Source organism: Colossoma macropomum, unplaced genomic scaffold, assembly GCF_904425465.1.
Source record: "Colossoma macropomum unplaced genomic scaffold, Colossoma_macropomum, whole genome shotgun sequence".
In the NCBI taxonomy this organism is placed as follows: Eukaryota; Metazoa; Chordata; class Actinopteri; order Characiformes; family Serrasalmidae; genus Colossoma; species Colossoma macropomum.
This window is the reverse complement of record NW_023494802.1, coordinates 29373590-29396098: the sequence shown is the minus strand read 5'-3', so window position 1 is coordinate 29396098 and position 22509 is coordinate 29373590. Positions and strand designations below refer to the sequence as shown.

Here is a 22509-nt window from a genome sequence, read left to right as displayed (position 1 = left end):
CACGAATTCAGAGCTCTATTCTAGGTTGCATTCAAAACCACATGCCACTGTGCTATACGTACTATTCAAATGAATGGACTTATGGTGGAATACTAATTATTATGGTATAAATATATGCAGTATATACAGCTACAACATAAAGTTCTCATGAGTCATTTTATTATGTAGCGTATTTTAGAGATTATTATAGGTTTTATCATTCTGTTTTCTCTAAGCCAAATACACACACACACACACACACATCCTCTATCCGCTTATCCTTCTGGGTCACAGTGGGGTGCTGGAGTCTATCCCAGCTGTCATTGGGCGGAAGGCAGGATACACCCTGGACAGGTCACCAGTCCATCACAGGGCTCTAAGCCAAATATTTCTACACAATATTATTTATGTACAAAAAGCCTTGCAAGAAACTAGCTGACATTTCTCATTGTTTTCAGAGGTTTTCTCAAAGTTCCAGCCTTCCAGTTTGATTGGTAGCTGTCCAGCTCCCTTAAAATCGTCATTACTGCTGTAACATGAGCTTGTTGATTTATTGCACTAAAAGTAAAAATACATTTCAGATCATTTCTAACATTTACTTAGACACTTATATTTGTACAAAGAGTCTGACAGTGGTTGTCTCCGTATCCATACATGGAGCCCTGTGAACTCTGAGCTGCTTTTCGCGGCCGTTGGAGGTCCATGTTGCTTTGCCCATGGAAAAGTTTTTGTACAATCATCTTCAAATGATTTTGGAATTTTACACCAACAAAAACATAAAACACTGGGTTGAGACAGCAGTGGGAAAAAGCGAGCAGTCTGCAGGCATAATCTGCATATTCTAAATTATCGGTGACATACCATTCCATAAAAGGGTCAATCTGATGGTAAGTGAAGGTCTGCAGAAATATCACAATGTTATAAGGAGCCCAGCCGATAAAGAAGACCACCACAATGCAGAAGATGAGTCTTATAGTCCTGTGTCTTTTCCTTGTTTGGGATTTAAGGACAGTCTGAAGAATTCTTAAGTAGCAAAAACCCATTACTAGAAAAGCACTTACAAAAATGACGTTCTGTTCATATGTAACGGCAACAGTGGTTTTAATGCTGTTATACTCACAGTAAAGTTTGTTAGGGTCTTCTGGGTCAGACATGACTTCACTGTACAGTACGGCTGGTATTGCTGCTAAAAAGCTCACCATCCAGGCAACGATGGAAACAACTGCAAACCTCTGTCCTCCCTCCCATTTAGACAAAGGATAGACCACTGCTGCATAGCGCTGAATGGTCATCAGCATCAGGAACACAATGCTACTGTAATATCCAGCTGAGAAGACAAAATTGACCCCTTTGCACACTGCATCACCAAAGGTCCAGCCCCAGATGTAGTAAGAGGACCAAAATGGAAGTCCCAGAGTGAACATCAGGTCAGAGAGAGCCAAGTTGAGGATGAAGATGTTGGTCAGTGATCTGAGGGTCTCGTAGAGGCCAAGAATGACAAGAACCAGTATGTTACCAACAAGACTGAAAAGGACCACAATGGAAAAGAATAAAGGAACTGCAATGGATCCAACTTTGGCCACAGTTTCTTTGTGACATATTTCATCATAATCGTCACTGTATACATATGGAGGATCACTTTCTGGAAAGAAAAGACAGTAAAGAACAGATCAGTACTCAGCTTGTCCAATGTCACATCTGTTTCCGCAGTGTATTATTTGATAACACATGAAAAAAGGAACTTGTTCTGAAGAAAAGAAAAATCATAAATACATATCTACTAAATTTACAGTACAATGCTTTGAATGATGACTAGCTCTAAGTCCAATAAATGAAAAAGTAGTTACTTAACTCAAGGTTTGAAAAATGCCTTTACATACCCATTTCTTTGGTCAGATCAGAATGTAAATGAGCTACAGGTAGCAAGACTGAGCTGAACAATTCCAAACAGCTCTGTTCTGTACGCTGTTCTTGTAAATCCCCTCCCCGTTACCTTCATGTATTTCTCATGCTCTTTTATCTCTCACGTACAGGAACTGAACGCTGTGAGAGAATTGACACCTTCTTTTGAAAGTCTGCAGTACAGGTGGCAGAGCAGACAAATGCCATTACCCTCCCTCCACCATGCTTCATATTTGGGTTGATGTTTTAGTGGTGGTTTGGAGTATTTAGTTTTCTCCTGACAAAATGCTGCGTACTTTTATCAAGATGTTTAACTTTGTCTCATCAGTCCAGAGAACAGTGTACTACTTGTTCTGTGGGACATTGTGATGTGAGACATGGTTTAGTTCAGATGGGGAGTAGGCCTGTCACAATTATTACATAATCGCTTGATCACAATTATTTGAGATTGTCCCAATTTTTTAAGCTGACTGGAATCATTTTCCACAGTTGTTAGATTTCAGTCATATTATTCTTTTGAGTATGGTGGGTAGAGGCAAATAAATGTAAAGTATAAACAGTTTTTTTTTACTCTTTTAGCTTTGCTTACTTATATTTAGACGTTTGTGTGATTGCATAGCACTGTATGACAGTACAACCAGTGTTTGCTACTAAGTAAATATAGCCAGCAAGTAAGGTGGTTAGTCAGGCAGTTTAGGCTTGTATTGTAGTTGTTGCAAACAATGAACAAGAAAAGACAATTAAATAATTATTCGCAATTTTTTACATGATAAACGTCAGCATGATTGTGACAGCCCTAGGAGTAGGCTTGCAAGATTATGTGCATTATACTGTATGCTCCATAGCTGCTGCTGTTTGGTTTTGGGGGGCAGAAGGGCTTGGCATTGTGATAAATTATGTCACTGTATACCTCTCTGAGAATACTGTGGATATCATCAGCACATTTCTTAACTGCATGTTTGATTACAAAGAGAGCAGCAGTCACATTTAAATGGATTTTATACAGCACAGTATGAGAATGTTGAAGAAAACTCATTGTATTCATTGTTTTATGTAGTATTTTTAAATTTGCCACTATTTTGTCTGTTCCAACTTGTTAGATGTCAGAAAAACATAAGTATCATGAAATGTCATGTATCATGAAAACTTCTCAAAAGTATTGTGATATTACACTTTTGCCATATCGCTCTAGGGGGCAGTGTGTTGGGGGCAGGGGGCAGGCTGCTTTCCTACGTCGTCCTACTTTCCTGTGTCACCAGTGCTCAGTGTGAGCTTGTTTTCCAGCCACCAACGCTGACTTTCTCCAGAAACCCTTTCTACCCTGTAGCTGAAGTAAACTGGAGAAAATAAATATGCTTGAATTCTGCTCAGAAACTTGTGTGTGGAAGGCTGCAGCATGACTTTTTCTGTTCAGCTAACAGCCTTGAGCTGCTATCGAATGTTCTGAAGCCACACAATGTATTTAGACTAATATGAATGTGGAGTACACATTAAAAAGAAAATAAAGATTGGAAGACAGACTTTTGACATCTCAAAGATGCAGACAGCAAGGTTTCTGACATTTAAATCTTCCAGCTTGATTGGCAACTATCTGAAGCTTAATGGGAAGCGTTTTCCTCCATGATGACCTCCAGGAACGAGCAAAGACAGTGCTTAGTGGGGCTTGAGCCCCTGCCTTTTTGCCCTTACACTGTACAAGTGCCCTCTTGATCAGCATATATAATTATTTTGTGCTATATGGCCATTCAAGTTCCATTTCAGCAAGAGTCAGCTCGGCCTCACCTTAGGAATTGATTTAATGGATTGGTATGGATTCCTCAAGCTTCACTGCTCCTGCGCCCCCTCTGGTGCAGTAATGTCCACCTGTAGTTCTTTTCTGTAACTCCAACCTGTCACATGCATGCATCACCACCATTAAAGAGCACTGATCATCTCTTTAGGGAAGTGTCACATTGCAAGACATGATTATTTTGAACATCAACCAAACAGAATGTAGTAGTGTGAGCTGCTAAACCAAAGTTTTGTTATTGTTAAAAAAAAAACAAAAAAACATGGCTTTATGCTCTGTGGAGCTCTTAAACACATTACTATTGTGGTGGCTTCCACTGGCACCAGTTTCAGGAAGGGAGCTCAGTATGCAGAGCTGCGCCTTGTGCCCTGCTCCCTTCGCTAAAGGGATGTTAAATGCTCTTATTTAATGTTGTTAGTTGTTATAATGTCGCTGTTCATTAGCTAAAGGTGTGTCTATGTTATGTTATTTTGTGTTGGGCATTGGGGTTAGTTAGAGTGGCTTTGCATCTACTATAGAGGGAAGAGCTATAGATCACTGTAGTCGTGCGTCATTCTGTATTTGTATGGCCATTTTTCTCTATGGCCAGAAAGAATAGGGTTTCTGAAAAATCAGCTCTATCGCCCTCTGTGTTAAATAATAATGTTCAGAACCCGATACGTTTTGTTCTGTGTACATTTTTCTCCCGAATACCACTGGATCCTCCGAATTACAAGGTCATTAGAGAGCTATAATGCTAATATTGCTACATGCGAGCTAAAGCTACTGCGCATCAATTTGATGTCACTAAGCTAAACGAAACTAAGGCAGGCTGTGGCTGTGCTCTGGCGAGCTGTGCTACCTTATCGAAATGTTCTATCGAAGCGCATATTTACAGGTATACCCGTAAATAAAATCTCCATGTAGGATATTTTGATAGGCTAAAACTCCTTATCAAAAATACTCATCTGCCCTCAGTCTGTAAATGGAAATGTACACTGCCAAAACCAGCTTAAGGAGACTGCCAGTCTAATGACGTGAATTCATTGCGCAGTAGCTTTTAGTAAAAGTAAGTAGCTTTAAATGTAGCAATATTCATATTTCAACTCTTTAATGACCTCGTAATTCGGAGGATCCAGTGGTATACGAGAGAAGAATGTTCACAGGAGAAAACGTATCGAGTTCTGAACATTTTTATTTAACACAGGGTGCGATAGGGTCGATTTTTTCATTCTGGTCATAGAGAAATGGGCCTGGAGTTCCTAATATGGGCATAAGAGCATGGTGCTGACTATAAAATGATGACATGACTACAGTGGTCTATGGCTAGTAGTGACCTTTCCTGTTATCCTCAGCTATGTTATGTGCCTTTTCTGCTGGTGTTAATCAAGAGCACTTCTCGTAGCAGAGATCATGTTCTCTTCCGCATCTTCTTTTTGCCAATGTGCTACATTTAGGTGTCAGAAGTTAGAGAGCGCTGTCGAGTGGCTAGAAGTTGAGTGGCACTTCAGTGAACTTACAAGCGAGCGGCAGAGAAAAAACACCAGTTGATTGAGGAAGAAAGCGGCGCAATGGTGGCCGGCAAAGACGATGAAAGATACAGCACGGCGGCAGCCAGGGGCAGAGAGGACAGGGATGGCAGCATCCATCTGGGACATGGTGGGGCACGACCAATGCATATTCGACTGCCAAGCTATGGTGAAGGTGTCTGGGAACCCTGTTTCGTGCAAGTGCGAATGGCTCAACATTGCGGCTAGACAGGGCTTTAGATGGAGTGCTGCATCAATCGTGAATGGCTCACTGTGCTCACTAACACAGGCCTGACAATCTCCCTGCTGTGACCAGAGGTGCCTTCCCACACTGGAAGATATACACCAGACGACTGCGAGGCTGCCACAGTCCAGCTCGGCTCTCTTACCAGCAGCTGAGTCAACACGAGAGGAAGAAAGCGGCTTCCGGTCATCCTGAGATGTCTAAACTGGGTGCACGAATTCTGGCTTGCACCTGTACAAGAAGGCTGCATACTTGACTTCCTGGTGGTGACAGAAGTCATGATTGACCTCGCGAAAGCTACACTGAGTCTGGAGTGGAGACGAGGAGACTGGCGAACAGAATTCAGCAGTGAAATCTAGGTGGAGGGTCGAAGCTCCCTAGCAGCAAAGACTTCATTCCACATGAGGGGAATCATTGGCACTAAAGGAGATGAACATGCAGCGCTAGTGTCCTTGGACAGAAGCTCAGGGGCTGGGTGTGATGTCATGGCAAGAGAACCACAACTTTTTGTGGGTGAAGTCATTGGCACTAGAGGAGCTGAACATGCAGTGCTAGAGACTTTGAACTGATCCTCAAGGGTTGTGGGTGGCACACATGAGCAGCACTTCCATCTTCATCAATGGCACAATGGACAGTGTAGAGGACAGCACCAGTGAGTACAGCAGAAGTTTTCACTACAGTGGAAGTGGTGCATGAGTTATGGCACCAGAGTGCGTTAGTTTTAGCTGATTGTGGGAATTTTTCAGTTGTTGTACAAACCACACAGCCCATACAAGAGCCAAGAGTTCCCAGTACAACAACCACCAACACTAACTATTACATACATAATCCCTGGACGAGCTACCCAACTGCTAAAACCCAATACTCCTTAACTCCTAGTCACTAAATTACCCTGTTTCCCAGCTACAGAGACGGATTGTACATGGGCCAATTCGGCTCCATTCCCATCAGCTCCCATTAGTAAAGAAATGGGCTGCTGAACAGAAAATAAAGGAGATGGCAGCAGCAGCGGTTATCGAGATGTCGAGTAGCCCTTGGACAGCACTGGTGGTCCTAGCAAAGAAAAAGGACAAAAGTTGGCAGTTTTGCGTGGACTACCAGCGGCTCAATGCTATAACTAAGCCTGACTCATATCCACTCCTGCGCACTGATGGTGCCTTGGACTGGCCCGACGTCTCTGCAGGGTTCAGTTTGCTGGACCTGCGAAGTGAGCATTGGCAGGTGTTGGAAAACCCTAGGGACAGTGACTGATATTTCAAGCCAGAACCACAGGGAGGCGCTGGCTACAAAACACTATGTAGATGTTTTCCGGAAGCAGAGCAGGCGATGTCACAAACCGTCGTCAGATGCCAGGTAGCGCGCAGGTTTTGACCAGTGATTCTTCATCTCTTCGTCTTTGTGGATTTTTGCTTGGTTTTACCTACTTTAGGATTGCCCCCCCACCCTTTTATTTTAATATCAAACCTGAACTGAGTCACGATGACGACACACCAAGCTTGGGGCCTGAGTTTGTGTCTCTCCAGGTGGGTTTCCCAGCCAGTAGATTTGATTAAATGCATTACATTAGGTTACACTCACATCCTTTGCTTCACTTAGGGTCAGTAAAGTTCAGCCCTGTCCCCTTAACCATTTCTTGGTTAGTTTAGACAGTAAGATCAGTGAAAAAGGGAATTTAGTGAGTAGGGGTTAAAGAGTTTTGGGTCGTAACAGTTGGGTAGCTCATCTAGGGATTGTATATGTAATGTTTAGTGTTGGTGGTTGTCATATTGGGAACTAGTGGCTCTTGTATAGGCTGTGTTTTTGGTAAAACAGGGTCAGTTAGCATTAAAGACTGAATATTCAGTATGACAGGGAAATGGTAGTGGAGGAAGCTAGACGTAAAGGAGAAATGGCTTTAAGGAAGGAGCAAGAGGAGCAACAAATAGATTTGGCAAGGCTGGAGTTTGAGTGAAGTAAAACAGCAGCTGGAGAGTCACTGTGTTTCTGAGGTCTGAGTTAATCATGGGTTATGTGACTGCAGGAATAGTACTTTCATTGGCAGTAGAGGAGTTAATTTTTTGCTAGGCAATGACTTAGCAGGTGACCAGGTCTATGTAACACCTGTGGTGATACCTTGTAGCAGCCCTAAAACTCTGGCTCTCCAGAAAGAGCATCCTGAGGTTTTTCTGCTTGTGTGGTAACTCATTCCCAGTTGTGAAAGGGAAAGCAAGGCCAAAGGTATCATATGACGTAATTTAATGTAGAGCTGGCAGACCTTTTTCTCAGAGTTGTTAGGAGGTATGGATCACAAGCAGTTTAGTTGGCCTCCTCTTATTGAGGAGCAGAAAAAAAGTATCCTATGTTGGCTTCTTTTAGGAAGATGGCTGTTTCTGTTGAAGAGAGTCAGGGCTGAAGGGTGAAATATACAGTGACATTTTAATGCATAAATAGAGAGCTCCAGATGCACCAGCTATTGAGGATTGGAGAGTCATGAATCAGGTTGTTTTGCCTGTTTACTTTCATGTGGAGGTGTTGCACAGGGCTCATGTGTTGCCAATGGCAGGACATGTAGGTATACATAAAACTCAGGCTAAAACTTTGAAGCATTTTTATTGTCCTTAATTACATAAGGTGTGGTTGCTTTTGCTGTTCATGTCACACATGCCAAGTGGTGGGGAAGCCAAATCAGAAGATTCCGGTGGCTCCTTTAAGCCCTCTCCCTGTAGTGGAACAGCCTTTTTCATTATGGATGTTAATACTTCTTCACAGAGGCAGTGCCTTTGAGGAATATTCAAGCTAGGACTATCATAGGTGGGTTGATTACGTTTTTTCACATTTTGGGCTGCCGAAAGAGGCACAGTCAGATCGGTGCTCTAATTTTGTAGCTGGGCTGTTTCAGGAAGCAACGTGTAAACTGGGGATTTATCAGATTACTTCATCCGCAAATTATATACCGCATATAATATACCCTGAAAACTATGACAAAACCGTTTTCTGCCCAGTACCCTGAAAAAGGCTCAGGAGGTCTCTGCTTTTGTGACGCTGGATGGGCTTTACCATTGCCGAGTTCTTCTCGTCGGCATGAAAAATGTTCCTGCTACTTTCCAGAGTGCTCTGAATATGGTTTCTGCTGTTTTAATAGTCACAAAGGGTGAATGTAATAGCAATTCTGTCCAAGTGTAAAATTGGTAGGGGCCAAGTAACCTACCTAGGTCATCAGGTTGGCCAAGGAATGGTATATATCCGTCTATCTATCTGTGGCTTCTGTTCGAAGTTTGTGCCAGACTTTGCAGTTCTTACTGGGCCTCTAACTAATTTATTTAAAAAAGTAGTTAGTTTTAATTGGACTAGTAATTGCCAGGCAGCTCTTTATCAGTTGAAAGTTATCTTGTCCTGTGAACCAGTAATTAAAGCCACAGAAGCTATATAAACATCAACTCTACCCTTGAAACTGAAGCTTATGTAAAATGTTGTGCTTGCTGTTTGTTAAATAAGACTTTATTTATGTGAATAAGCCAAACATGTAGAACAGACCACCCAGAAGTGAAACTGGACCCTAATGAACTTTGGAAAAAGAGATAATTCAACACTTACGATTGTGCTGTGTTGTTGTGACCTTGCTGAAAGATACTCAAAACAAATTGACCCAGAATTACTGTGGCCAAAGTGCAAGAGACAAAACTTTCATTTCTGACAGTAGTGGAGCATTGTCGTTCTAATAGATGATTAGCCAAAAGAAAGTGTTTCTCTGTAAGAAGAAGCACAGAAAGCCATTCATTATTTATTTTCACTGTGTATATTTGAGTTGTGTAACAGAAAAGGTGTGTTAAATAACTGCCAGGTAGAGACGGAACAGCAGTATGCCAAAATATTATAGTTTAGTCAAAACTATGATACAAGTCGAAATTATTACTTTTTTATATTTACTTACTATTTTAAAAATAATGACTTAATATCTCATAATATTAAACTTCAGACCATATTGCTTTTTTAAACAAAGTAATAAAAATGATAAAGAAAAATTTAATGGGTTGAAATATATGTGAGCAAGTGTCCAGATACTATGGTGCATGACCAAAGTATAATCTATGTATGGGAAACTCTGCAAACCCACAAACATAGCATAAGTATGGCTTCAGGGGAAAAAATAAAGTACTTAAAAAAGGCCGAATGTGACCCTTTAAATATAAAACAAAAAAAGTGTTTGTAGACCAGGAATGAAATGACTAAGAAACAGATGAGGGGTCAGTGCAGCTCCTTACAAATAAACAAATACAGATGATGTGTGTCATTTGCATCATGATTGAGCACTCAAAATCTTTTTTTTTTTTATTTGGCTTTATAGACCACTACGGTTGTTTCGTCATTCTGTTGTCAGCCTCATGCCCATATTAGAAACTCTGGGTCTAAGCTGAATTTATCTATGATAAAAATGAATATGATTTTCCAAATTTGCTGTTACTATACTCTGTATTTAAGAAAAGGTTCTAAACACGATGTGTTTTATCACATCTTTTCACTGAATGTCACTGGATCTCAATTATGTGGTTGTTAAGGAGTCGAAATATAAATTTTACTACACACAGGTAACACTGCTGAACTGATATCATAAAACTGGAAACCTCCCCAAAATACCCCACAGAAACCAGCGATCTCTGTCGAGTGTGCTAGTCAAGTTGCTTAGGCAGTAGCAGAGTACATTAGGAGTAGCTGGTGTTGAAGTTTAACCCTTGTGTGGTGTTTGTGTCTGTGGGACCCATTTTCAATGTTTACCAAAAGAAAAAATGTGCGATTTATTATTATTTCAACCTCCGAATTCTTGGCCTTTGCTCATTTTCTGTGAAGAACATATAAAACAACACATTTTCAATGACATCACACTGTTCACACATTTATATTACACATGTGGTGTTGGGGTGAACCTGCGGGGAATAAAAGTGTGGAGGTGCTGTGTCCCTTCACTCTGTTCTCCTCCTACATGGCCTGCTGTTATAGTGTGTGTGTATGTGTTTGTATATGTGTGCGTGTGTGTGAGGGTGGACAACATGGACAGTCTGCTACTGGTCTGACTGGCTACAGCTGCTAAAGGAGAACCCTACGCTGGCCACTTTTGATATTTACATTTTTCTCATAAATTGGTTTTATTGATTTAAAAAACAATAATATGGTGGGTCCTACAGACCACACAAGGGTTAATAGTAGACTTATTTTCATGCAAAGTCTTTTCAATGTGCAGGAGTGTTAGATCACCGTTACCGTGGATGTGGCAATGTTCATATTTATCTCTTAATAATCCCAAAATTCAGAGGATCCAGTCACATTAATGGAAAAGTGTATGCAGGACAAAATATTGTATCAAAATGTAGATATTCAAAAATCTCATTCATTTCTGTCATAGGTAAATCCAGCTTAGAACTGAAGTTGGACATGCTGCCGACTAGAGAATTTGACATGACACACAAAGTAGTACAGAACACACAACACTCAATCTTGACTAGGAACAAATATTTCATTAAACAAACAAAACGAATGATATCAATTAAGTAACTTAAGCACCATCATCCTTTGCTGCAGTCTGTAGGCCATAGCAGCAGTGCTCCTTTTCAGCTCATCGCTTCACTCATATTTCTATAAATTGCCAGCTCTTATTGCTTATTAGCTGCTTTTTCATATTGTATCATTGCTATTGAGTACAAGGGATGATGGTGTATAGAATTATATTTAGCAAGCGACCCAGATGATAGAATTAAACTTAGCAAGATTGAAGACTGTATACAAGACATAAAGGACTGGATGTCGAGTAACTTTCTCCTTCTAAACTCAGATAAAACAGAGGTTCTGCTTCTTGGTCCAAAAGCAGCTAGAAACAAACTGTCTAATTTAACACTTAAACTTAACAATTTCTCAGTTGCATCAAGCTCATATGTAAAAAACCTTGGTGTCATTATAGACCCTGATCTGTCCTTCGACACACATATAACTAATATTACTAGAACAGCCTTCCTGCATCTTCGCAATATTGCTAAATTGAGAAATGCATTATCTCTACAGGATGCAGAAAAGTTAGTTCATGCATTTATTACCTCAAGGCTAGATTACTGTAATGCCCTGCTGGCTGGATGTCCCAGCAAAAGCATTAACAAGCTTCAGCTAGTCCAGAACGCTGCAGCCAGAGTTCTTACTAGAACCAGAAAGTTTGACCATATCAGCCCAGTTTTATCAGCCTTACACTGGTTGCCAGTAAAATTTCGGATTGATTATAAAATTCTCTTGCTGACTTATAAAGCACTAAACGGACTCGCCCCGCTGTACCTGAGTGAACTTCTCTCTCACTATGAACCATCCCGCCTACTTAGATCACAAGGTGCTGGCTTACTATTAGTACCCAGAATTAATAAAGTTACGTCAGGGGGGAGAGCTTTCTCATACAAAGCCCCCCAGCTTTGGAATAGTCTTCCTGTTAATGTTCGGGACTCAGACACAGCCTCAGTCTTTAAGTCTAGGCTAAAAACCTACTTGTATATTCAAGCCTTTGGTAATTAGTTTTCCCTGTTAGTTCTATACCTGCCAGAGTCTCTGCTAACACTGTAATTTGTGATCGGTCACCCATTACAGAACTAACTCTGTGTGTTTTCCTCTCTGTGTGTTTTCCTTTCTTTTCTTCGCCGAGTTGAACAGCTGCCCATCCTGTGCGTTCTGATGCTGCTGCCTTTTCTGCCTCGATCGGGTGCCACTGCTCGCCAGCCCTCTGGACCGGGTTACCAACATTGAGCCTCCTGCTGTTCAACGCCGTGCAAACCTCACCCTCACAACCTGACCCCACTGATACTACTGCTGTTGCTGCATGAACTATTCAAAATTATTCACTTGAACCAATCAATCATTCAAACTAATTCAAATTAATCAATCACCCATTGACTGTGTTTTTCCTCTCTTACTTTTGCCGAGTTGAACAGCTGCCCATCCTGCTGCTGATGCTGCTGCCTCTGCTGCCTTGATCGGGTGCCACTGCTCACCGTGCAAACCTCACCCTCACAACCTGACCCCACTGATGCTGCTGCTTCTGCTGCATGAACTGAACTATTCAAATTAATTGTTTCCTTCACGTTTTACCCTGTTTTTTGTACTATAATACTTTATACTAACAATGTTTACTATCCGGTGTCGACCAGAGGAGGATGGGTTCCCCTTCTGAGTCCTGGTTCCTCTCAAGGTTTCTTCCAGTTTCTCTTAGGGAGTTTTTCCTTGCCACTGTCGCCACTGGCTTGCTCATGGGGGCTCGGACCCGGACTTCTTTTTGTAATGCTCATTTCCTTGTAAAGCTGCTTTGTGACAACACCTGTTGTAAAAAGCGCTATATAAATAAACTTTACTTACTTACTTACTTACTAGAACTGTGTTCTTACGTGTATTAGAACCCTTAGGGTGGGGTAAATAAGGTATGCATTCTTGACTCATGTCAGATGAAAGCTATTGTCATCCACTGTGGTTTGGTACTTCTCTAATGTTCTAAGTGACCTGATCTCCTGTGGTCTGAAGTGTCAGTGTCTTAAGAAGTAAAGATGCCCACAAGAAAAAGAAAATGTATGCAGTATATACAGCTACAACATAAAGTTTTCATGAGTCATTTTACTATGTAGCGTATTTTAGAGATTATTATAGGTTTTATTATCCTGTTTTCTCTAAGCCACATATTTTTGCACAAAATTATTTATTTACAAAAAGCATTGCAAGAAACTAGCTGACATTTATCATTGTTTTCAGAGGTTCCAACCTTCCAGTTTGATTTGTAGCTGTCATTACTGCTGTAACATGAGCTTATTGATTTATTGCACTAAAAGTAAAAATACATTTCAGATCATTTCTAACATTTACTTAGACACTTATATATGTGCAAAGAGTCTGACAGTGGTTGTCTCTGTATCAGTACATGGAGCCCTGAGAACTCTGAGCTGCTTTTCGCGGCCGTTGGAGGTCCATGTTGCTTTGCCCATGGAAAAGTTTTTGTATAATCATCTTCAAATGATTTTGGAATTTTACACCAACAAAAACATAAAACACTGGATTGAGACAGCAGTGGGAAAAAGCAAACAGTCTGCAGGCATAATCTGCATATTCTAAATTATCGGTGACATAACATTCTGTGAAAGGGTCAATCTGATGGTAAGTGAAGGTCTGCAGAAATATCACAATGTTATAAGGAGCCCAGCCGATAAAGAAGACCACCACGATGCAGAAGATGAGTCTTATAGTCCTGTGTCTTTTCCTTGCTGGGGACTTGAGGACAGTCTGAAGAATTCTTAAGTAGCAAAAACCCATTACTAGAAAAGCACTTACAAAAATGACGTTCTGTTCATATGTAACGGCAACAGTGGTTTTCATGCTGTTATACTCACAGTAAAGTTTGTTAGGGTTTTCTGGGTCAGACATGACTTCACTGTACAGCACGGCTGGTATTGCTGCTAAAAAGCTCACCATCCAGGCAACGATGGGAACAACTGCAAACCTCTGTCCTCCCTTCCATTTAGACAAAGGATAGACCACTGCTGCATAGCGCTGAATGGTCATCAGCATCAGGAACACAATGCTACTGTAATATCCAGCTGAGAAGACAAAATTGACCCCTTTGCACACTGCATCACCAAAGGTCCAGCCCCAGATGTAGTAAGAGGACCAAAATGGAAGTCCCAGAGTGAACATCAGGTCAGAGACAGCCAAGTTGAGGATGAAGATGTTGGTCAGTGATCTGAGGGTCTCGTAGAGGCCAAGAATGACAAGAACCAGTATGTTACCAATGAGACTGAGGAGGACCACAATGGAAAAGAATAAAGGAACTGCAATGGATCCAACTTTGGCCACAGTTTCTTTGTGACATATTTCATCATAATCGTCACTGTACTCGTATGGAGGATCACTTTCTGGAAAGAAAAGACAGTAAAGAACAGATCAGTACTCAGCCTTGCCCAGCGCTGCATCTGTTTCCATGGTGTATTATTTGATAACACATAAAGAAAGAAATTTATTGGTCTGAAGAAAATGATCATAAATACATTAAGTCAATAAATTTATACAATACAGTGCTTTGAATAATGATTAGCTTTAAATCCAAGAAATAAAAAACAGTAGTGACCAAGCTAGATGTAACATTTGAAAAATGCCTTCACGTACCCATTTTTTTGTCCTGTTATTGTTATGCTTTATCTCAGACCTCCAAAAACATACATGACTTCCTCTAAAGTGAATAATTGTAAAATAAGTATGTATTCTTATAGATTTAAAAGAAATCTGATGGTTTAAAACAGATGAAAATATAAATAAGATACAAACAGATAAGCAGCTTTTTCTGTCAACAAGGCTGAAGTGAATAATTCAGAACAATCCTGTTCATATACTTGAAAGTCCCCTCCCCCAAGTCTTATACTGCATGTCTCATGCATTTTCTCTTACAGGAACTTAAAACAGTGAGATCATCAGTCTTTTTTTTCTTTTCTTTTGGTAGGGTCATAAAAAGTTTATAGAGGACGTTCTTCTGGTACCTCCAGACAACCTCCTCGGCACTGTGCTGGGATGCTTTTGGAAAGCCCCTTGAATGTCATTTATGTTTTTAATTGGATTTTTTTACTCTCGATATTCAGCTATTGATAGAGCTACTTTAATTGTTTCAGTAATAAAATACATAATGTTTATTTAAAAATAGAAACATTTTGTAATATTTCTGAGTAAAATTAAACACAAACATTGTTGTACTACCAAAACATGAAGGTCGAATGCTGCTCTCACTGTAGATTCTTCATGTGTTGGAGCCTAAAACAAATTTCCTAACAGTAGTTTTTGTATTGTGGCCTCTGGTGATTAAAGACAGCCACGTTTACATGTTGCCGTTAAAGAAAAAAAAAGCTTCTACTCGCCTTATAGCAGTATGAGACAGACAGTGGCATGACACCGCGCAAACTTTGGCTTGGTGACAGCGTCATTTTGCAAAAATGAAGGGTATTAGAGGAGAGTTTTAGCAGTGTATATTGTTTGTTTAAGGTGGAAAAGTCAGTCTCTACACTCTTTAAGTGTTTGTTGTACAGTAGGCCTACTTGGTGCAGTTGGATTTCAACAGTGAAATGTTTGGCATCTGCGGGGCCCAAATAAGTCGATTTATTTTATGACAGCTGGCAACATCAAAAATTTATCAAATTGAACTTAATGAAATGCTCTGCTGACCACTGTGGTGCTGCTTTGTAATATATGGATTATCCATTGTGCCGTGGACCACCTCCAGCCAACATTTATGCGGGCCATATGTTCTAAGTGATCTTATCTCCTGTAGTCTGAAGTGTCAGAGTCTTAAGAAGTAAAGATGCCCACAAGAAAAAGAAAATGTATGCAGTATATACAGCTACAACATAAAGTTCTCATGAGTCATTTTATTATGTAGCGTACTTTAGAGATTATTATAGGTTTTATCATTCTTTTTTCTCTAAGCCAAATACACACACACACACACACACACATCCTCTATCCGCTTATCCTTCTGGGTCACAGTGGGGTGCTGGAGTCTATCCCAGCTGTCATTGGGCAGAAGGCAGGATACACCCTGGACAGGTCACCAGTCCATCACAGGGCTCTAAGCCAAATATTTCTACACAATATTATTTATGTACAAAAAGCCTTGCAAGAAACTAGCTGACATTTCTCATTGTTTTCAGAGGTTTTCTCAAAGTTCCAGCCTTCCAGTTGGATTGGTAGCTGTCCAGCTCCCTTAAAATCGTCATTACTGCTGCTATTCATGGCCGTTGGAGGTCCATGTTGCTTTGCCCATGGAAAAGTTTTTGTACAATCATCTTCAAATGATTTCGGAATTTTACACCAACAAAAACATAAAACACTGGATTGAGACAGCAGTGGGAAAAAGCGAACAGTCTGCAGGCATAATCTGCATATTCTAAATTATCAGTGACATAACATTCCATAAAAGGGTCAATCTGATGGTAAGTGAAGGTCTGTAGAAATATCACAATGTTATAAGGAGCCCAGCCGATAAAGAAGACCGCCACGATGCAGAAGATGAGTCTTATAGTCCTGTGTCTTTTCCTTGTTTGGGATTTAAGGACAGTCTGAAGAATTCGGATGTAGCAAAAACCCATTACTAGAAAAGCACTTACAAAAAAAATGTTCTGTTCATATGTAACGGCAACAGTGGTTTTAATGCTGTTATACTCACAGTAAAGTTTGTTAGGGTCTTCTGGGTCAGACATGACTTCACTGTACAGCACGGCTGGTATTGCTGCTAAAAAGCTCACCATCCAGGCAACGATGGAAACAACTGCAAACCTCTGTCCTCCCTCCCATTTAGACAAAGGATAGACCACTGCTGCATAGCGCTGAATGGTCATCAGCATCTGGAACACAATGCTACTGTAATATCCAGCTGAGAAGACGAAATTGACCCCTTTGCACACTGCATCACCAAAGGTCCAGGCCCAGATGTAGTAAGAGGACCAAAATGGAAGTCCCAGAGTGAACATCAGGTCAGAGACAGCCAAGTTGAGGATGAAGATGTTGGTCAGTGATCTGAGGTTCTCGTAGAGGCCAAGAATGACAAGAACCAGTATGTTACCAATGAGACTGAAGACGACCACAATGGAAAAGAACAAAGGAACTGCAATGGATCCAACTTTGGCCACAGTTTCTTTGTGACATATTTCATCATAATCGTCACTGTACTCGTACAGAGGATCACTTTCTGGAAAGAAAAGACAGTAAAGAACAGATCAGTACTCAGCCTTGTCCAGCGCTGCATCTGTTTCCATGGTGTATTATTTGATAACACATAAAGAAAGGAATTTATTGGTCTGAAGAAAATGATCATAAATACATTAAGTCAATAAATTTATACAGTACAGTGCTTTGAATAATGATTAGCTTTAAATCCAAGAAATAAAAAACAGTAGTGACCAAGCTAGATGTAACATTTGAAAAATGCCTTCACGTACCCATTTTTTTGTCCTGTTATTGTTATGCTTTATCTCAGACCTCCAAAAACGTACATGACTTCCTCTAAAGTGAATAATTGTAAAATAAGTATGTATTCTTATAGATTTAAAAGAAATCTGATGGTTTAAAACAGATGAAAATATAAATAAGATACAAATAGATAAGCAGCTTTTTCTGTCAACAAGGCTGAAGTGAACAATTCAGAACAATCCTGTTAAATATACTTGAAAGTCCCCTCCCCCAAGTCTTATACTGCATGTCTCATGCATTTTCTCTTACAGAAACTTAAAACAGTGAGATCATCAGTCTTTTTTTTCTTTTGGTAGTTTACAGAAAAATGTTTACAGAGGACGTTTTTCTGGTACCTCCAGACAACCTCCTCGGCACTATGCTGGGATGTTTTTGGAAAGCCCCTTGAATGTCATTTATGTTTTTAGTTGGATTTTTTACTCTCGATATTCGGCTATTGATAGAGCTATTTAATTGTTTCAGTAATAATATACATAATGTTTATTTAAAAATAGAATCATTTTGTAATATTTTTAAATAAAATTAAACTGAAACATTGTTGTACTACCAAAACATTTCTTTTGCTGTTTTGCTGGTGGTGCACACGATGATCAAGGTCGAATGCTGCTCTCACTGTAGATTCTTCATGTGTTGGAGCCTAAAACAAATTTCCTAACAGCTGTATTGTGTATTGTGGCCTCTGGTGATTAAAGACAGCCACGTTTACATGTTGCTTTTAAAAAAAAAAACTTCACCACGCCTAACTTCACAACTTTGGCTTGGTGACAGCGTCATTTTGCAAAAATGAATGGTTATTAGAGGAGAGTTTTAGCAGTGTATATTGTTTGTTTAAGGTGGAAAAGTCAGTCTCTATACTCTTTTAGTGTAGGCCTACTTGGTGCAGTTGGATTTCAACAGTGAAATGTTTGGCATCTGTGGGGCCCAAATAAGTCGATTTATTTTACGACAGCTGGCAACATCAAAAGTTTATCAAATTGAACTTAATGAAATGCTCTGCTGACCACTGTGATGCTGCTTTGTAATATATGGATTATCCACTGTGCCGTGGACCACCTCCAGCCAACATGTATGTGAGGAATAAGCAGCCACTCATCACAAACACAAGCGCAAAATGGTGTGACTGACTTTAAGTGCAGGTGCGGTCATGAGTCCGATTTACAACACTGTTCTGTACACTACTTATATCCTTCCTGTAGAACAAAGAAATTTCACCAAAAAATTCAGGCTACCAATTACAATACTCACAGCTGATGCATTATTATGCACAGAACATATCATTTATAAGATCAACAGAATTTCAAACCACATTTATTTTATAAAGAGGCAGTTCTAGTTTACAAATCTAATTAGAAGAGCCAATAAAATATTCCTTATACACATACATGACCACACAGATCAACTGGATTCTGCATTAATGCCACTGTGCTGCATTAAAACCGTTGTGCTATTCATAGGATCATCCCATCAAACACCTTTGGGATGAACTAGAATGGAGATTGTGAGCCAGACCCTCTCGTCCAACATCAGTGTCGGAACCCACAAATGCTCTTCTGGATAAATGGGCAAAAACTCCCACAGACACACTCCAAAATGTTGTAGAAAGCTTCTCAGAAGAGTGGAAGCTGTTACAGCTGCAAGGGGGGACTAAATCCATATTAATGCCTATGTAGATATGTCTATTTCCTGTAGGTGTAATGTGTAGCTGTCCCATTACTGTCGTCTGTATTCACATTCAAATGATGGAATAATTACAAAGCATCAATAAGTGGCACTTTCTAAGTTTAGTTAAGATTAAGCCCTCTACAAGAAAAAACAGCATTAATCTTAGTTCTCGAGAAGGAACTGAAACATACAAAGAGATACATACGTTTTTAAACACCTCTGGGCAAAGGAGGGGTTCACCTGCTCTCCTCCTTTGCCCCTCCCATTTTTATTTATCTTTGTATATTATGGGCACCATTAATTCTCAAATTACACAACCTTATTGGCTATCATTAAGTCCTAATCAGCATATTCATTTTGGGTCATGTCCAACTTTGTCTGAAAGGAGCTGTATCATTTTTCTTGGCCATTTTCTAAACTATTAGCTCAAAAAAAAACCAAACAAAAAAAAAAACTTAAATTTAAGTTTTGGAATGCACTCATTAAAATTATGACTTCAAAGGGTTCCCTTTGTCTCCAGCCTAGAGAGACATTCATTAAAAAAAATAATTGGTTATTGAGATCATACCTGTAGAAATCCTACACAGTATTTGGTTGTTATCTTACGGGTCAGTCTAAGTTCACTGTGACTGAAGGCACAGGGTACACAGAGCTCATTTTACTAGACATACAGAACCTAAAAAACCACCACATGTTGTTAAACAGTAGAATTGTTCACACCTTTTTGTGTAGCTTCTGTTCTTGCCTAACAACAAGCCCCAAATAAGAAAACATTGGTGAATGTCAGAATCTTTGTATTCTTCTCTGCGGGAAGAAATTCCTAAGAACGGTATGTGAATGATGCCTAATAATGTTTTTTAGGGGAGGCTAGATACCACTTTTTGTGTCAGATACAGATACCGTTATTGCAACCTTGTATATCTGCTGTACCGATACCAGTTAGATACCATCTTTTTTCCCCTCACTTAAACAACTAAGCTGTTGATAATACATTTGTCTGGATGCACCTTGCTTAACTTACCCATCTAAATAACATCATGCTCAAACTGTGAAACAAATACCATTACTGCACAGCAGACAACATGACTCAGTTATGCAAAACTGCTGCTTCTTTTTATTTAAACTATTTTCACACAAAACTTTTAGGAGCATTTTGATTGGTCAGCACCATTCAAACATTTAAAAGGAAATTTAAAGTGCAACTTTGTGCAAAAGTTTCAACACTCAATGTAGCCTATACCTCAATGACACTGCAAAAAAATGAGTTGCATTGTAGACCATAACTTAATTAACATAAAAATAGTAGCCTTTCCAGCATCTTAAGGCACTCAACCTCTAGACTATTATAACTGATATCAAGTTTGCTGTATTACTAACTCCACACAGCTGACATGGTGACTGCACTGCTGTCTGGCCTCACTCACCCTACTGCTCAAGCTACTGATCACGTGACACTTGCTTCTCATCTGTCTCGTGACTAGGGCTGTCAGATATGACCACAATGACAAAAGCTCAGGTTCCAACCATTCAAATATCCGTTTTTGCGCATACTGTCCATACGAGGACAAATCAATACAACAAGAGAGTCGCATCTGATTCAGCTGCCCCTCAAATTCACACTCCCCTTCATTAACCACGGAGCGCGCACATTCACTGAGCAGAAACCAGTACCAAACAACACTGCAACTACGGAAAGTAAAAAAGGTTCAAGAAAGGTGTAAATCTTACATCGTCACCAACTTTATTAATAAATTGAGGTATTTTTCACTCATTGTGCTTTCCATTCACTGCTGCGTGAATGCGTGCGCCCGTGACCGTGTTGTATCAGGGGGAAAGTAAACCTAAGGAGGAACTGACTTGGATTATACAATAAAAAAGGAACTGACTGGATTTGGGTGCATGTTTTCAAGATGTGCCCAGAGAGGAAAATTACCACTCTGTATTGTCTTTCTCAAACACTAGAGTCCAAAATGAATGGGTTAAAATGTCAATGTTAATGGGTTAAAAAATCTTAGTTAATTCAAATTTATAAATTCTTAAACATTTTTAATGTAAAAGAGTACATTAATTTCCTGAACACTGAATAGCATAAAACATTTAAACACTGCTGTTATATTTTTAAGAGCTTTTAAACTCGAGTTGTAGGAGTTTAAGACGACGCATCATGTACATCCATGACGTCAGTGAGCACAAATAGCCAATGAGCGGCTCCTCTCGCCAACCAATCAGCACTCAGCAGCTGTAACGTTAGCGTCTTGCTGCCCCAAACCCATTTGCTGTAGAAAAAAGGAAATATGCAGGTAAGTTTTCTTTGCTTTTTTTAGTGAAATACATCCTTCTACTTTCTAAAATTAAAGGAGAGTTCTGGGCAAGTGACTAGAAACTATTTAAACTTCTCGTTTTTAGCCATTTATCTCCATTCACCCCCATTCATTGAGGACTCGCTCGTGGGCACTTTCTGGTGTTTTGCAGTCATGTTTTTTGATATATAGGAAAAGGCGGTGTTAAGATGTTTTATACTGTTCAGGGAATGAATGTATTCTTTCATATTTAAAATGTTTAAGCATTTATAAACTATGATTTTGCTCAAATGCTCCATCTTAACCCATTAATTTTGGACTCACTCTGGAGCGCTCAGAGGTTGCTAGTGCTGGAATGGTAGGCTAACTGTACTTACACAGCTTGTCAAGGTTCCACAATTTTTCCATCTACTGACCTTTAAGTTCTGCTCTGAAGTTTTTCCAAACGGGAGTTCAGATTGCTCAGAATGCAAATCACTCTCTCTGCAGCCGAGTTAAGTTGCAAGTGATATTGTGTCTGTCAGACAGTGTATTCAGTGCAGCAGCCCAGGCCTACGTGACATCTCATGAGGCAGGCAGCCGTGGTAATACTGTTTTTTTCACAATCAAGTATTAATTTTCACAATTAAATGTCTGTTTTTTTTACAATTCAATTACATAATCTAATTCAGCCCTAGTTATGATACATGACACTCAAAGTTCTGATATGACCATATGAAGAAAGACTAATGTATGATCCAAATATGTAAAGTAAATGCTTTACAGTCATTTTCTTCGAATGATTTTAGTGCTCAGCTTCTTGAAACTAAAGAATTTATTTTAATTTTGTTTTTAGTATTTTACTTTTTTTACTCTAAATGTCATTAAAGCATTACAGAAGCTAAGCAATGACAGCAGTTTATGAGACCCAACTAAGAGTTTGTATGTATTTCACAGGAGAGTGGCACAGGACCAGTAAAAACAGCAAAAGCTCAGCAAAAGATGAACTCAGAAAATACAAGATCCCAGAGAAATGCAAGGAAAAATGCAAGAAGAGAAGTACAGAGAATGCTTATATTTAAGCTTAAGACAGTTACTGAATAGTAAAAGAAATACACACACACACTTTCTAAACCGCTTATCCTTCTGGGT

General features: G+C 39.7%; 3 protein-coding genes across 3 annotated transcripts; all 3 read right to left on the bottom strand.

Moving 5' to 3' along the window:
• Window positions 1-578: 578 nt before the first annotated feature.
• LOC118822387 (chemokine XC receptor 1-like) lies at window positions 579-1961 on the bottom strand. The gene is made up of 2 exons (XM_036591412.1): window positions 1860-1961; window positions 579-1621 (listed from the first exon to the last, which is right to left on the bottom strand). The coding sequence occupies exons 1-2, from the start codon at window positions 1861-1863 to the stop codon at window positions 579-581; spliced, it is 1047 nt and encodes a 348-aa protein (XP_036447305.1). The 5' UTR covers window positions 1864-1961.
• A 1712-nt stretch (window positions 1962-3673) lies between these two features.
• Window positions 3674-17389, bottom strand: LOC118822386 (C-C chemokine receptor type 2-like). Its single transcript, XM_036591411.1, has 3 exons — window positions 17386-17389; window positions 16614-17135; window positions 3674-3770 (listed from the first exon to the last, which is right to left on the bottom strand). Exons 1-3 carry the CDS (start codon window positions 17387-17389, stop codon window positions 3706-3708), a joined length of 591 nt encoding a protein of 196 aa, XP_036447304.1. The 3' UTR covers window positions 3674-3705.
• LOC118821953 (chemokine XC receptor 1-like) lies at window positions 13325-14573 on the bottom strand. Its single transcript, XM_036590657.1, has 2 exons — window positions 14570-14573; window positions 13325-14319 (listed from the first exon to the last, which is right to left on the bottom strand). Exons 1-2 carry the CDS (start codon window positions 14571-14573, stop codon window positions 13325-13327), a joined length of 999 nt encoding a protein of 332 aa, XP_036446550.1.
• Window positions 17390-22509: the final 5120 nt, after the last annotated feature.

Bases quoted from the DNA above. Each gene is read 5' to 3' on its own strand.
- LOC118822386 (XM_036591411.1), bottom strand. The intron at 3,771-16,613 runs GTGAGTATAACA...TGCATGTGACAG, and splicing joins AGACCCTAACAAACTTTACT to GTTGGAGTTACAGAAAAGAA.